This window comes from Spermophilus citellus (assembly GCF_964194105.1).
Source record: "Spermophilus citellus genome assembly, chromosome: 1".
Taxonomy (NCBI): Eukaryota; Metazoa; Chordata; class Mammalia; order Rodentia; family Sciuridae; genus Spermophilus; species Spermophilus citellus.
The window spans coordinates 160,307,025-160,323,414 of record NC_138182.1 but is presented as its reverse complement, the minus strand read 5'-3'; the positions used below and the strand labels follow the sequence as shown (position 1 = coordinate 160,323,414).

Here is a 16,390-nt window from a genome sequence, read left to right as displayed (position 1 = left end):
GAAGAGGTAATAGCTGCAACAGATGGAATGTCAGATAAAGAGTTCAGGATATACATGCTTCAGATGATCTGGAGTCTCAAGGAAGACATGAGACAGCAAAATCAGACAATGAAAGATCACTTTGACAAGGAACTACATAAACAAATCCGGGAAGTAAAAGATCAATTGCACAGGGAGATAGAGGTAATAAAAAACAAACAAATAGAAATCCTAGAAATGCAGGAAGCAATAAACCAACTTAAAAACTCAATTGAGAATACTACCAGCAGAGTAGATCACTTAGAAGATAGAACATCAGACAATGAAGACAAAGTATTTCAACTTGAAAAGAACATAGACAGCTCAGCAAGACTGCTAAGAAACCATGAGCAGAACATCCAAGAAATATGGGATAACATTAAAAGACCAAACTTAAGAGTCATTGGGATACAGGAAGGCACAGAGCTCCAAACCAAAGGAATAAACAATCTATTCAATGAAATAATATGAGAAAACTTCCCAGACTTGAAGAATGAGACAGAATCCCAAATCCTAGAAGCCTACAGGACGCCGAATGTGCAAAATCATAAGAGATCCACACCTAGACACATTATAATGAAGATGCCCAACATACAGAATAAGGAGAGAATTTTAAAAGCTACAAGAGAAAGGAAGCAGATTACATTTAGGGGTAAACCAATCAGGATAACAGCTGATCTCTCAACACAGACTCTGAAAGCTAGAAGATCCTGGAATAACATATTTCAAACACTGAAACAAAATGGGTTCCAACCAAGAATCGTGTATCCAGCGAAATTAAGCTTCAGGATGGAAGATGAAATTAAAACCTTCCATGATAAACAAAAGTTAAAAGAATTCGCAGCTAGAAAACCATCTCTTCAAAAAATCCTTGGCAAAACATTACAAGAAGAGGAGATGGAAAATAACAATGAAAACCAACAGTGGGAGGTAGGACAGTAAAGGGGGGAAAGTAATCAAAGAGGAAAACAAATCAGGTTTAGTAACATTAATAAACAAATATGGCTGGAAGAACAAACCATATCTCAATAATAACCCTAAATGTTAATGGCTTAAACTCACCAATTAAGAGACACAGGCTAGTTGAATGGATCACAAAACAAGACCCAACAATATGCTGCCTACAGAAGACGCATTTGATAGGAAAAGATATACATAGACTGAAGGTGAAAGGTTGGAAAAATCATACCACTCATATGGACTGCGGAAACAAGCAGGAGTGTCCATACTCATATCTAATAAAATAGATTTCAAGCCAAAGTTAATCAAAAGGGATAAAGAGGGACACTACATACTGCTCAAGGGAACCATACACCAACAAGACATAACAATCATAAATATATATGCCCCAAACAATGGTGCAGCTATGTTCGTCAAGCAAACTCTTCTCAAGTTAAAGAGTCTAATAGACCACCATACAATAATCATGGGAGACTTTAACACACCTCTCTCACCACTGGACAGATCTTCCAAACAAAAGTTAAATAAGGAAACTATAAAACTCAATAACACAATTAACAACCTAGACTTAATTGACATATATAGAATAAACCACCCAACATCAAGCAGTTACACTTTTTTCTCAGCAGCACATGGATCCTTCTCAAAAATAGATCATATATTATGTCACAGGGCAACTCTTAGACAATATAAAGGAGTAGAGATAATACCATGCATCTTATCTGATCATAATGGAATGAAACTGAAAATCAACGATAAAAGAAGGAAGGAAAAATCAATCAATAAGTACATGAAAAAATGCTCACCATCGCTAGCAATCAGAGAAATGCAAATCAAAACCACTCTAAGATACCATCTCACTCCAGTAAGATTGGCAGCCATTATGAAGTCCAACAACAACAAGTGCTGGAGGGGATGTGGGGAAAAGGGTACACTTGTTCGTTGTTGGTGGGACTGCAAATTGGTGCAGCCAATTTGGAAAGCAGTATGGAGATTTCTTGGAAAGCTGGGAATGGAACCACCATTTGACCCAGCTATTCCCCTTCTCGGTCTATTCCCTAAAGACCTAATAAGAGCATGCTACAGGGACACTGCTACATCGATGTTCATAGCAGCACAATTCACGATAGCAAGATTGTGGAACCAACCTAGATGCCCTTCAATAGATGAATGGATTAAAAAAATGTGGCATTTATACACAATGGAGTATTACTCTGCATTAAAAAATGACAAAATCATAGAATTTGGAGGGAAATGGATGGCATTAGAGCAGATTATGCTAAGTGAAGCTAGCCAATCCTTAAAAAACAAATGCCAAATGACTGCTTTGATATAAGGGGAGTAACCAAGGACAGGGTAGGAACGAAGAGCTTGAGAAGAAGATTAACATTAAACAGAGATGAGAGGTGGGAGGGAAAGGGAGTGAGAAGGGAAATCACATGGAAATGGAAGGTGACCCTCAGGGTTTTACAAAATTACATATAAGAGGAAAGGAGGGGTAAGAGAAGAATAATACAAGTGGAAGAAATGATTTACAGTAGAGGGGGTAGAGAGAGAAAAGGGGAGGGGTGGGGAGGGGAGGGGAGGGGGGATAGTAGAGAATAGGATAGACAGCAGAATACATCAGACACTAGAATGGCAATATGCAAATCAATGGAAGTGTAACTGATGTGATACAGCAATCTGTATACGGGGTAAAAATGGGAGTTCATAACCCACTTGAATCAAACTGTGAAATATGATATATTAAGAACTATGTAATGTTTTGAACGACCAACAATAAAAAAAATTAAAAAATAAAATAGGAAAAAAAAAAGAAAGATGATGAAAAGGCTTTTATTTTTAATCATTTGCTGGCATCAACTCCGTGATTTCCACAAAGCTGGTAGGCTATTGATACATGGTTTCCTGGTTGAAGTCTTTCTAGTATGTAAACAATAAACCACAAATGAGGTGGTTCCACATTACTGAAGTGCTGAGGGTTTTTATACTTTGGGGTACAGAGTGTCCCACCCATGCACACTCTCTGTTGTTGAAACAGTTCTGCATTGCCAGCCAAGGTCTTCCACACTGCTGACATGATGGGCATTCTCCGTAGACTGGTGCCCAGGTGGTTGGCACAGTGAGCTCTGTCTGGAGCCCTGTTAGTGCTCTTTCCTCTTTTGCTGTCATACTGCCACTAGGCCATTGAGGGACAGCCTCTATGCCCTGTGGCAGCTCCATGGCCTACTCATTCTGTTTGTCCACCACCTACTGTGCACAGTGTCTGCTTGAGATGCCCCAGGGGTGGAGACTTGTTGGCTGCATTCAGAAAGCAGGTGGAGCTACAGATTTCAGATTTCTTTGTAAAATGTGTTTGGTGAAAGGGTTAAAGATGTGTGTGTGTGTGTGGGGGGGGTATGCTTTCCTCAGAGCTGCCGAGGTTGCAGATATATGGGCATTTTCCTGAGAAGAGAATCCTCTTCTTCTGTCTGGAGCCCCTGGCCTGGAGGATCAGGGACTCCTGCTCTAAGTTGGACACGGTGGGATCTGAATGTAGGCAATAAGAATTCCTCTCAAAATCACCTGGGATTTGAAGCTATATCCGGGTGATTTGGAGACCCTGTTCTTCTTTATCTCTCAGGCCTGTTCTGAGGAGCTGCCCCTGAAGGATTGAGGTACTTATCCCTCATCCTTTTTCTCTCCCCTCCCTTCCCTCCCTGGGAGTGATTGACTAATCCTCCTCTGCTCCAAAGGTGGCTGGAAACAGCTCCTCTGAAGGTCTTTGTCCTCATCCTCCTGTTTGAGAAGCTTGACTGAGAGCTGTCATCAGGGAGGCCCATACATGCAGATGGAGTCCTTAAACTTGAATTATTTATGGACTGTTGCCAAAGAGCCACGGGGACCCACCAGCCCCATTGACAGGGGAGGAGAGTAGTTTTCCATCTGTTCACTCAAAAACTCATTTCCGCCCAAATGAAAATATTTAATCAGAAGCCTTTCCTCTCTGTCTCTGCAACTCCCAAATCTCAGACCTTCTTCCTTCTCATAGAACTGGGGGAAGGTCTTGGGAATAGGGAAAAACTCTCTAACCATGAAACTTCCTCCCCCAAAGGATTAGAGGGTTGTCACCTGCTCTGCAGTGCAATTAAGCAGCTCTCTGTTCCCTGAACCCAGCGAATAGTAAGCATCCAGGGAAACCTCCCCCTGCTTTTTCAGACAGCAACAGGGACCTGAGCCCATCTTGTTGAGTGAAGAGACCATTGTTCTCTGGGAACCAGGCTCTGGGTTTTGAATACTTATTGTGTGCCAGGCACATCCCTGTCCCCAACTAACTCCCTCCAGTGGCTTCTCACAGTCCTAAGGATAATGTCTAAAATTCTTGATATAGCCTACAATCCCCAGCAGGGCCCAGACCTCTCACCAGAGGGATTTCCTCTACTCTCTCCCCTCTAATGGTAGGGACTCCATGGCTAGATGGGGTGTGGATGGCTCTAGGAACCTCCCCCCAACAGGCCTGAGGTCAGAGCCGGAAGGTCTCATGGGGCAACCACACCTCAGTGACTGCCTTTCTCCCCAGGCCCCAGAGTTTGTGGAGTACAAGCTGTCTATGCCTGAGGCTACATCCTGGGTCTCTAAGACCCACAGGGGATGTGTGTGGGTGTGTGCATGTGTATAAGTGTGTTCATGTGTGAGTGTATAAGAGGATCCATGTGTGAGGAGAATGAGTGTGCAAGCGTGTGAGAGAATGTGTGAGTGTGTGTGTACACATGTGTGTATAGGGGTCCCAGGCTCCCTTCCCTCCCGACTGAGTTCCTGGACTGGCTCTCTGGTGTGGATGAGTTTCTTTCCTCGCCAGGCAGGGATGGCCAGACGCGGCCCCATTTGACTTCTCTGGATGAGGCATCGGGCCCATCCCTCATTCCATGGCCTCCTCTCCTGGCTTTGAAAGAGTTCTGAGCACAATATTCCAGGCAGCTCCTCAAAAGCATAATGTTGAATCACGGTTCCAAGCAAAGAGGTGTTTTTTTCTCTTTTTCCTGATATCCATGTGGTACCGGGGCACCCCCTGCTCTGGCTGCTCCCCTGTCCGGCTCCCCCAGCAGCATATGAACAAGTTATGGTCTAGGCTGTGCCAGCAGAGGTCAGACTTCCTGGGGTCTCTAGGAGAGTGCCTTTCTGGCCACCTGGCCCCATGTCCTGCTTGTCCAGGGCTGCCTCAGCCACCCTTCCATGGACTCTGGTCAAGTAGCAGGTAGAGGAGAACAGAGTGGCTAAGAGGGGGGCTCGTGGGCCAGGTCTGTGTTTCAAATTCTTCCTGTTTGGTGACCTGGCAGACTACTCTTCTGAGCTTCCATTCCTACAGCAGTGACATGAAAATTCTCATTGTTCTTCCCTGGTGTATAGATAGCACAGATGCAAAGACAACTCCTGTGGGTGTGCAGCCCAAGAGCTGCCCTCTCTGGCCCATAACTGTGCTGGTCTCTCAGTTTGCGGGTAAGGCCAGGTGGCCCCTGTCTGCTGAGGAAGGCACACCCCATTCTGGAAAGGTTTCTGGGCCCCAATGCTGAGGGTCTTTTCAGTCCTCTCTACACTCCAGAAAACCCTATAGTAGTCGTGAAACCCCTTTCCCTCTGTCTTCTGCGTCCTCTTCCTTGATTAGGGCTCAGCAGAGGCCTGAGTCCCCTCCTTCCCTCTTGTGCTGCATTCTGGTCTTTGGATGGTACAGGGCACAGGACAGACATGGCTCTCCCCTACTTCCCTCTTCTTGGAAGTTTATTCTCTGGATAGGAGCCCCTGATTAATGCTCAACCTGAGTCTCTGTGAGAAACTGGATGGTGTGAGGGCAGTGAAGGGATATTTAGGACTCCAAAAAGGGAACTGGACCCTCTCTGTCTAGGAGGGAAGGCTGTGCATGGTTATCAGCCAAAGGACTCCCCAGGAACAGTTTAGAGAATCAGATGGAGAGCCTCTTATTGGAAGGTGTGGGAGGAGGGCAGGCCAAGGATCGTAAGGGCAAATGGAGGGGAGAAGCAGGAGGACCTTAAACATATAGTTTAGCATTTGACATTTTTGAAGGACTCCTGTTGTAAGAGGACAAATAGATGAGGATGGTGGGAACACAAGGTTAAGAGAATAATTCCATAAAATGAGCCCACTGTGCTGACTCTCCACATGCTTTCTTTGCCAAAAAGCAATCTGCCTGCAGTCCAGCGTGGCCCAAGGGGACAGGATATGTCACATTCCTCAACAAACTGAGGCAGGGGGTGAAAGGCCTGACAATCAGTATAGATAATGAATGATGGGGGTGAGAAAATGAAGGCTGGTTATCAAAGAAATGATGGGTTGCTAACAGCTAATACCTCTGGAATCACAGGGATTACCCCCTGTGCTGCTCCTTCCTGTCCTTAGGCATCTACATGGAGAAGAAAAGAGAAGGTGAGGGTTCTGGGGTCTATAAAAGAGCAAGACACACCCACTTCTGGGGGCACCTAGCTTTGAACCCCACTACTCTTCAGAATAGTTTCTATCTCTCTGTCTTTTTCTTAAATAAAACTTGCTTTCTATTCTTGCTTCTGCAGCGTTTCTTGGGTGTTTGATCTTTAAAACTGGGGAACGAGGACCTGTTCCTGATCTCCAAGATCCGTGTCACTATGGTGATTTTTATTTTAAATGCAAGCATTTTAAAAAGGTATGCTAGCCATCTCTTTGGGTTCTGATGTTGTCTTGGTAAAGTCCAGGTGCATGTATTTGGGGGGCTTAAGACAATGTACAGCTGTAGGATACCTGGCATGAGCAAAGCTACTGTGGAAGCCCAAGCTGGTGACACTCTGGGAGGCAGGATGAGCTCTTGGGAAGAATCCAGTACTGGTCACTCACACAAGGCTAAGCTTCACCTCTCAGGACACCTTCTCCCCAGCCTTCTCCAGTTGGACCCTTCCCCTCCAGATTGCTCCTTCACCTCATTTCATCTCCTCCCACTTCTGGTTGCTCCTGGGGATCCCTTTCTCTGGTCCCCACTTTCTCAGATGCCTTCATAATCTGTCACAGAACCACATGCTATCCTTCAGGGTTCTCCGTATCATAGTCCATTGTGCCATTTGCTGACTGATGATTCTTTTTCCCACCTGTAGGGAAGCTTCATGAGAATAAGACCATGTCTATCCCCAGGGCCTAGCATGGGGGTGGATGTAGATGGCCCTTCACAAATATTTGTGGAACAAATGGATGAGTGACTTTATTTGCAGTGTTGGGGACTGAACCCAGGGCTTTGTGCATGCTAGGCAAGGGCTCTACCACTGAGCCACAGACCTAACTGGATGAGTGACTTAATGGATTGACTTAATGTGTCTTTCTCTAGGCTGGAAGCTATTAAAGGGAGGATCTCTGGGTGCCTCGTTCAACACTCTGGGCTCAGTAATGGTGGACTGAGCTGTATTTTGCTGTAGACATATTATTGATCACTAGGTTCATGATGTGGAGTGAATCAGCCCTGGCAGAGTAGGGTGAGAAGAGGCAGGACCATCCCATTCTCCTGGAAAGTGGGCTCACAGCTCCATGGATCCTGAGCATCCCTAACAGAGTGGTAGCAGTAAGGATAGGCCACGCTGCACCAAGCATTCTACATGGACCCCCATTTCATCCTCTTGATGGATCCAGGAAGCAGATGTGGCAGTCATCTCCCTGTTACAGAATAGCAGGTCCTGAGAGTTAAATGAATCTTCAAGGCCACACAGGTAGAGTGCAGTAACTCCATAGTGACTCCCTGAGTGCCAAGGCAGTCTAGACAGCAGATAAAGGAGTGGGGAAGGGATTTGATCATGGATTGACACAGAGGGTAGGGCATGGGAAACTTGGACTTGCTGTCTTGTCAGATGGTGGTCTTTGGGAGTCAGTATGCTGGGGTTCCAGCCCAGGCTCAGCTATTTTCTGCGTTATCAGTGGTTCTCCCTTTCCTGAGCCTCAGTCTCCTCATCTGTGTAATGGGACCATGAGAGCAACCACTTCACAGCGCAAAGACGAAGGGTCACAGCACAGAAGGGAAGATGCTTCAGAGTAAGGAAAGGAATAAAGTGCTGGGGGCTGGGGAATAATATTGGTCAAATTATATGGTTACATTGTGTTTATGCACAAATATGTAACAACAAATCCCACCCTAGGTCCAACTATAACGCACCAATAAAAAAATGTGGGGAAAAATAAAATGCTGGGGAAAGGGAACAATGAGGACTCAAACCCCCAGTGTTAGTGGAAGTAGAACTGAAAACAAGTTCAACAAAGATCCAGGTTCAAATCCCCACAAGCAGTATGGGCATCTGAGGGTCAACTGCTGGATCCAAGACCATCCCTCAGAGCTCCTTGCTGATCTGTTCCCAGGAAGACTTGAGGCATGAAGGACCGTGGAAGGCGGCCCCAAGAAACAGAACCCATCCCTCTGATACCCAGGCCAGCACCCAGTCCCATCCACACAAGGCATCTATTTCATTGGTTTTATTATTACAAACACACCATGGCGGACACACTCAAGAAATACAGGCTTTACATCCTTTTCTACTTGGACAGGGCCACATAGAAGCGTCCAAGCCACATGTGGATGCAAGACACATTTGACAGAAACAGTTCAACTCATAGCTTATAATGACGCCATTTCTCCAGCTGTGCAAGAGCTTTATAAAACCATACCAGAACTCCCCAGAGCGCTGCACTGCGTCATTCACGTTTTGTGAGCTCCACAATGCTGCAGCCTGGAAGAGATTCCAGGCACTTGGCATTGGCAGGACATTCCACGTTTGGGGTAAGTCCTTTCTGGAAGTGAATGTCAGGTAGTGACATCCAGATCTCTACCCTCAGTAGGCTAACAACCATGTGTAGGGGGAACAAAAAGTAAAAAGTACATATTCTCCCATCCCCCCACCCCAACCACCCAAGGCTCAGATCCCATTATGGTGTAGCCCAGGTGTATTGAAGTGTGATATTTGGTTTCAAAAACATTCAAATAGTCTCTTTGGCAAACTGAGAGAAATTGGCGGGAAGCTGGGAGGTGCATTCCTCCTGTGCTCCTTCGTGCTAATGCTTCATCCTTTCCAATAACCTCTGGTAGACAGGGGCTGTAAAAGAGGTTTGAAAAGTTAATAAGATGCAGACTTTCCCTTGTTCATCTGGGGGCACTGTCAGAATCTTCTGGAAAGGGCCAAATGGCCTTCCGCCATGCTTTCCGGCACATAGCAGGTGCTTTTTGGTTTGTGAAACTTTATATCTTATTCAATGTCTGATGTGCTGGGATTTTCTACATCTATCTGCTTGGAACCACATCCTTACCATGGGCTCCTGCCAAGTCCCTATGCAATACTCCCAGGGTCCCAAAGCCAAAGCTCACAGCAACCCTAAAAGACTGTGATGATCTTCATCTTACAGAAAAGGAGAGAGCTTTCTGGGTCTGACCTCAATTCACCTCTCTGGTCTGAGCTCAAAGGTCAGCTTACTCTACTGCACCATGATGTTCTTATATACATACAGTAGATGGCAGGCTTGGGCCTGATGGGGGTATGGCCCAGATAGAAATGCAAGGACTACAAATCCAGACCAGACTTACCTAGTCGCACAGACCTCTGGGAAGCCTGAAAGAGAACACAAGGTGTCAAGTTTTCTAGTGAAAATTATACCTGCCCCTACTTATGGAGTGGTTTGGCCCATCGCCATGCCTACTCAGAAAACATGCTGCAACGAGGAAGAGGAGAGGGAAGATAGAACTGATAGGCCCCTGGGAGCCCCTCAGTAGGCCTCTGTGTAAGCCCCTTTCAAGTGGGGTCTTAAGTAGACATTCATGGGAGGTCCCCAAGCCAGGCATTTCCATCGAGATCACAGCCTGGAGTTGGGGGACTGGTACTACTCCAGGTGGCTCCCAGGAGTGGGAGTTCAGCCCTAGAACCCTTCTTGAGGGCACTAAGGAGACACCTCTTTTCAAAAGTGAAGTGATGTGTTGGAGCTCCAGGTCTCTGGGTTCAGGCCTGCACTCCCAGCCTCTTCTCTTGAAATGTAAACCTTCTGTTTAGTGCTTCAGGTTCCCACAGGCTCCACCTGACCCAAAACAGCAAGGAGATTGTGTCCTGGGCCAGTTGGGGAGTAGTTGGAAAGGAAGCTCAGAAAGAGAGGTTCTGAGAAGGAGGCAGGGCTGAGGCCAGGGAAGGAGGCCCCCCACACATAATTGGCTCGGTAGCCCTTACCCAGGATCTACACACTGCCCAAGAGAGCCCCAACATCACCCAGAATGGGCATCCTATGGAAAATGAAAGAGCAACTCAGAGGCCCAGGCTCAGGGCAGGCCAGGCCACCCTAAGGTGACTTCAGTATGGGCTGGCATTGTTGGCCAGATGGACTCCAGAGTTTTTCTCACTAACAGTGGCTTCCTGGTGAACTGGGGTTCAGAGGCCCCTTTGTGGGCTAAAGTTCACAAAGGAAGCAGGAGCTACCTGGGTACTTTTTATGGATTCCACATCATCCAGGGCAGAGGATATCCCAGTGGATGTGGGGATATATTTCCTAAAAGCTCTGGGAAAGTGACCAAGGAAGTCAGGGTCTGGAAAGACCCTTCATGGACCCAAACAGGGACCCCAAGGCTGTTCCAGAGAGGCATGAACCTAATAGGCTTCTTACCCTGGAAAATGCGGATGCCTGTTTGAAGATTTCCAGGGCAGAGTCTGCAAGCTCATCCCCTCGTTCCTGAGGTCTGTTGGCTGGAGAAAGAAAAAGCAGCTTTGGTACGCTTAGCCTGGCGTCACTAACAGCCATGAGTGACAGGCACTATTGGGCTTTCTGACTCATGTTTCCAAACAAAATTTTCCCCTATAACTTTTCATAACTCATTGTGGAATTTGGCCCCTGGGGGAAGAGAGAGCAGAGAAAGCTAACATGCACAAGTGAGGAGGGACAGGACTGAAGTCCATCTGCCCTGGGGGTAAAGAGATACTGAAGATGAGCCCTGGGAACCCTGCAGCCCACAGCTGCATGCACTACACAACTGGACCTTGTCTTAGAGGGGCTAAGACAGTGGGCAATTCAGCAAGAAGACATGTATCCTCAAGTTCCTCAGTGTAGTGCATTCAAAACCACAGTTCCCAACTCACTTTTTAGACAGCCACAAGGAGCCCATTCATGTAGCCATGGTGGGAATGTCACAATTTCAGGTTATCTTTGTTTAGAACATTTTTCTTCTGTCACATGGAGAGAAGGACCCGCTGCAGAGTCAGCAGCGATGCTATATGTTAGGGACTTACCTGGAGGCTGCAGAATGGTGGTGATGACATGGACCACGCCATTTGTAGCCATGATGTCGGCTTCTGCAACAGGTTCCTTATTGACATTCACTACATTGTTTTTCTAAAGGAAAAAGAGACAACAATAATAAAACAGAACAGAATCTTCTTTCTTTCTTTCTTTCTTTTTGGTATAGTGGATTGAACTTGGAGGTGCTTAACCACTGAGCCACATCCTCAGCCCTATTTTGTAATTTATTTAGAGACAGGGTCACACAGAGTTGCTTAGTGCGTTACCCTTGCTGAGGCTGGCTTTGAATTCACAAACGTCCTGTCTCAGCCTCCCAAGCTGCTGAGATTACAGATGTGTGCCACCGCACCCAGCCCAGAACATAATTCTTCTATTCATTCACTAAGCATTTACTGAACACATACCTGTGTCAGGCCCCTGTTAAGTACTGGGGATACTCTGGTAAGTGACACAGTCCCCACCCTCTGCTGACCTTCAACCCCTGTCGTGGATTTGGCACACTGTGATTTATAAAATTTTCCTTTGTGTTATCCATTTAGTCCTCAAAAAACTTTTTTGTTTTGTTTTGTTTATCTTTGTGTCACTGGGGAGATGAACCCAGGGGCACTCTTCCACTGAGCTACATCCCCAGTTTTCTCTTCTTTTAAATTTTTTCTCAGGCTGGCTTTGAGTTTTCAATCCTCCTGCCTCAGCCTTCAAGTTGCTGGAATTCCAGGTGCATACCACCACACCCAGAGGGAGGTACTGTTGTCTCACTTATTGAAACTGAGTCTCAGGAGAGGTAAACTTCATATTTTAAGCCATGTAGGTGAGATAGCTGGGCACAGAAACCAGGCCTTTAATTCTGGGCCAAACGCCTTCCTTCCTCCCTCCCTTCCTTCCTTCCTTCCTTCCTTCCTTCCTTCCTTCCTTGGAGGCCCACTCAGGGAACATCTATCTCAGGCCTTCCTGAACCCATGCTCCTGTGACAGACAAGACCCAACACCTGAAACTAGGTGTTCTGGCTTGACCTGCAGGAGTCATACAAGTCACTCCCTATGTGTCTTCCCAGCTTCTAGGAAAAACTGGTGGTCAAGGGATGCTGAAGGCCAGGAGAGAGGATCGGGGGCCGTAGCCAGCCACACACAGAGTGATCCTTCCATGGAGAGGTCAGCAGCCTCTGCCAATGCAGCCGCTGGGCTGGGCTGGGCTGGCTATCTGCTCTCTCTCCAAGGTAGAATGGTATCAAAAACATGCAGAGCAAGAGAAGGTTCATGGAGCTGGCATCAGAACTGAAAAGTCCCTTGTAACAATCTGGTTCATGATGCAGCTCATGCCGCTCATGTTGGGGGCCAGCATAAGGAGAGGAGACAGATTTATCTCTCAAGACATATAGGTAATTCCCCACCATCTCCCCAAAGGGCCTCTCCAGATGCTTTATTCCCTTGTAAATCTGGAAGTTCTTACTCATGTCTAACTATATTCTCACTTCATTTCCCTGAGGCCCCTCTTCTCTTTTTCTCTCGTTCTTTGGACAAACAACACTCAGAGACCTAGGATGCATCTTAAAGAAAGTAAGTGTCACAGGCCATCCTGGGTGAGATGTGCCTTGGAACCTTGGAGGCCACAGCCAGCCTTTTGACTTGCTGGCACACTCACCGAGCTGACTTCCAGCTTGTCTCCTTGGAGAGACTTCAGCCGCACCAAGGCCCCAATGCCTCCGCTAACCAGGATTTCATCACCTACGTGGTATTTCAGGATGTTGGCAAGTTCCTTGGCATTTCCTGCAGGTCAGTGAGAAAAGGAGACAGAGTGAATCCCAAGGTTGGAAACTGCCTGGAGAGGTCAAGGGCCCAGATGAGAAGATGCAAGTGGTCACCCCTGAGATGGAGAACTCTCTGCCCTGGTAATAAGCACTCATTGAGCACTCAGTGTGTGCTCATTCCTGTGACCTGCTGTCTGCCTAACGGTCAGTGGACACAAGCACATATCTATCATCATGAATCTGCCCCTGCAGGCCCAGGGCTGCTGGGTTAAGCTCAGGCTCTCTCTGATGCTGAGCTCCCTAGCTGCTGAGGAGTTAATCCATACTCCTCTGCGAGTATGACTCATGTTTCCATGAACTAAATATTTGCTTGGAAAGCCAGAGACCTTTCCAGCACTGGCATCTGGGACGATTCATCAGTGTGGCTCCTGATGTTTACAACACAGTAGTGAAATATTTACACATTCTGCCCTCAATGCATATTGTGATTGAGACGGCTGTTTCCTGAAGGGAGTTTTTTTAAAAGAGTCAACAGCTGCACTCTGGAGGCGCCACGGAGCCCGCGAGGTCAGGGCCAAGGGGGTATTCCCTCTGCCGCATCCCTCCTCGGCACGTCTCCACATTCCTTCCAGCCCACATCAATTTCTCCACCAACTGGGGAGGCATCTGATGGCTCATAAAGGTGAACAGGCCTTTCCCAAATTAAGTGTGGGAGGCAGTTTCTAAAACCGCCAGCTGCCCTCTCAACTCTGAAACTCCTGTTTCCAGTCAATGGCTGATTCTCCCACGGCTCATGGGCAGCTATTCCCATCATCCTGAAACTGAGAACAGAGGAAGTTTTAAAGCCCGTTTTCCTGGTGGTACTGGGAATTAAACCCAGATGCATTCTACCTCTGTGCTACATTCCTAGCCTTTTTTATTTTGAGACAGGGTGTTGCTAAGTTGCCAAGGATAGCCTCTAACCTGCGATCCTCTTGCCTTGGCCTCACGAGCCATTGGGACTACAGGTGAGTCCTATCTCACTCACCTAACTAGCTTTAAAGCATCTTGTAGACTTTACTTGGACAAATCTACATTAGTGCCAGGGGATGGAGTCACAGGCACTAAGGGATTTCAAACATCTGCAGCTGCCATTGATGAGTTCCCCTTCCACAAAATACTGTCAGGAGATGCAGAGGTAGAAGACCCCCCCCCCCTCCCCAGCCAACTGCGCTGATGCCAGGCTGATGCCAGGGGCCTCCTTCTTTCCAGAAAGAGCTGGACTACACTCCATCTCCCAGGTCTGCCCATTTAGCCTGCCTGGGGTGGAGGTGAGGGGGGCCTGTTTGGGGAAGCTTTTTCTTGGCCCCTCCTCCACACCCATACAATTGAAAATGAGAGGGAAGCCCAGCAGGCCTGGGCCACCTAGGGAATATTCCATTCTTGCCTGGCTGAAAGAGGATGGAAAGTTTATGTTGTGCATGAACTTCTCCCCTCTTCTCAGGAACATACGTCAGCCTCAGGGACACAGACATTCATTTAGCAATAAAGAAAATTAAACAGGACACAAATTTAGCTCAGAGCTGACTGTAACCCGAGCCTTCTATGCTCCTGCAGGAAGGGAGGTGTAAACAATGTGTGTCTAGAGGTTTGGCAGAGGTCCTTCCTTGTCCTCATCCTCCTCCTCAGGCTCACCTTTCTGTGATGATGGCCCCGCCTCTCAAGGGCATGCAACTCAGCTAAATGCCAAAGCCCTCCGTCATCATGGCTCTTGATTCATGATGTGCACCTAGCACTGCTCAAAGCACCCCACAGAATCCCCACAACACACCCACTGAGGAAACTGGCTACCCTCATTTTTGTAATGGGAATACTGAGGCTCAGAGAGGTTAAGCAATTTGCTAGAGGTCACTCACCTGGTAAATGTCTGAGCCAGGATTTGAACCTGTTTTCAGGTAATCCAGAAGCCCAGACTTGTTACTGCTAGATTGCCTCCCGCACATCCTCAAAGACATTTCTCAAGGCTGTGCTTTTATCCCGAGGGACATTTAACACAAGAAACACAAGTAAATGGTCTCATTATTGCTCTTCTCACAGGTCCCCAGTGGAAAACACACCCCTGTGACTGAGCTGGTTGTTATCCACACTCAATTTCTGTCTACCTGTCTCTGCCTAGTTTGGTGCCCCAGGAAGCTGATTCTATGAATGACAACAACCTGGCTCCCTCCTCCTCCTGTGATTGGCTAATGGAGGCCCAGCAGGCAACTGGGAGGAGAGGGAGCTAGGGCACTGAGTGACCTCCCTTGCTATAAGTCCTGATAGTGGCTATGAATGGCTCTGCTGTTCTCAGCCCAAGGTGCAAGGTCTCTCTGTTTCTGCCCTCATTCCCCACCCCAGGCCGGGGTGGTGGTGGTGGTAAAGGCTTCCTTCTGTCACCAGCCCTGGATGGCATCATCCTTTGCTAGTTCCCTAAGCCCTGCCCTTTCTACAAATGGGCTCATCACTAAATTCCTTTGAGTCAACGCCTTTATAACACACCTACAGTTTCCTTCCAGGGCCCTGGATTGTTACTTTAGAAAAGTGGAAACATGGACTTAAGTTGGTTTTTACCCAAGAGTTTGTTCAGTTCTTCTGGTGGCACGGCTTGGAAGGCTTCATTTGTGGGAGCAAAAACTGTGTAAACCCCTTCCCGGTTGAGGGTCTCTGTCAGCCCTGCAGATTGGATGGCGGCTACCAGCATGCTGTGGATACACGCAAAGGAAATGTCACCCACCTGTGAGGGATGAGTCGGGAGGTTTTCTCCAAATACCTCACTACTGGGGATAGTAGAGTCCACACAACCAGAGTGCACACACCTTACCGTTTTTGACACCTTACTGGATTTGACATGCTGTCTATGCAAGAAAAGGAAACTAGTTCATTCTGCATCTTCTCTCCACCCAGTATTAATGTCATGCTTGGTTAAATGGGCAGAGCTCAGGGACCAGAGAGGGAAGGAGGGAGAAGAGAGGTGGGAGACATGGTTGACCCAGGGATTGACTGAGCCACTGGGGACTAGGCATGTGATTGTGGGAAGGGAAGAGGGATGTGTCTTCCAGGTCCTGGTACAGACAGCTGAGAAACTCAACATGACAATACCCAGTGGTGAATAAGCAAGTCAGAAATGGAGAGGGCACTGGGGACATCGGTTGCCAATAAGTAGATACTGCACAGAGAGGCAAAGACTTGTCTCCCCCTCAGAGTCATGTGCTGTCTGCTCTTAGGGATTTTGCAATGAGAGAGCAAAGTTTTTCTTGTGCTTTAGTAATAAAAACACTTCCCTTGATTATAGGGATTATAATCCCCAGAGTAACCTTTCTTTTAAACTTAAGATTCCAAGGGAAAGGACCCTTATCCTTTCCCTACCCCAAGTCTGGATGGTCACAC

At 47.2% G+C, this 16,390-nt stretch overlaps 1 protein-coding gene across 1 annotated transcript in view; it reads right to left on the bottom strand.

Moving 5' to 3' along the window:
- Positions 1 to 8,433: 8,433 nt before the first annotated feature.
- TGFBI (transforming growth factor beta induced) overlaps positions 8,434 to 16,390 on the bottom strand; it is a 33,899-nt gene continuing 25,942 nt past the window's right edge. The window contains exons 12-17 of the mRNA XM_081310931.1: positions 15,575 to 15,705; positions 12,880 to 13,004; positions 11,232 to 11,334; positions 10,612 to 10,691; positions 9,551 to 9,575; positions 8,434 to 9,065 (exon numbers count right to left, since the gene is read on the bottom strand). Of these exons, the coding sequence (XP_081167057.1) occupies positions 9,025 to 9,065; positions 9,551 to 9,575; positions 10,612 to 10,691; positions 11,232 to 11,334; positions 12,880 to 13,004; positions 15,575 to 15,705 (505 nt within the window). The 3' untranslated portion in view covers positions 8,434 to 9,024. The remainder of the gene's footprint in view (positions 9,066 to 9,550; positions 9,576 to 10,611; positions 10,692 to 11,231; positions 11,335 to 12,879; positions 13,005 to 15,574; positions 15,706 to 16,390) is intronic.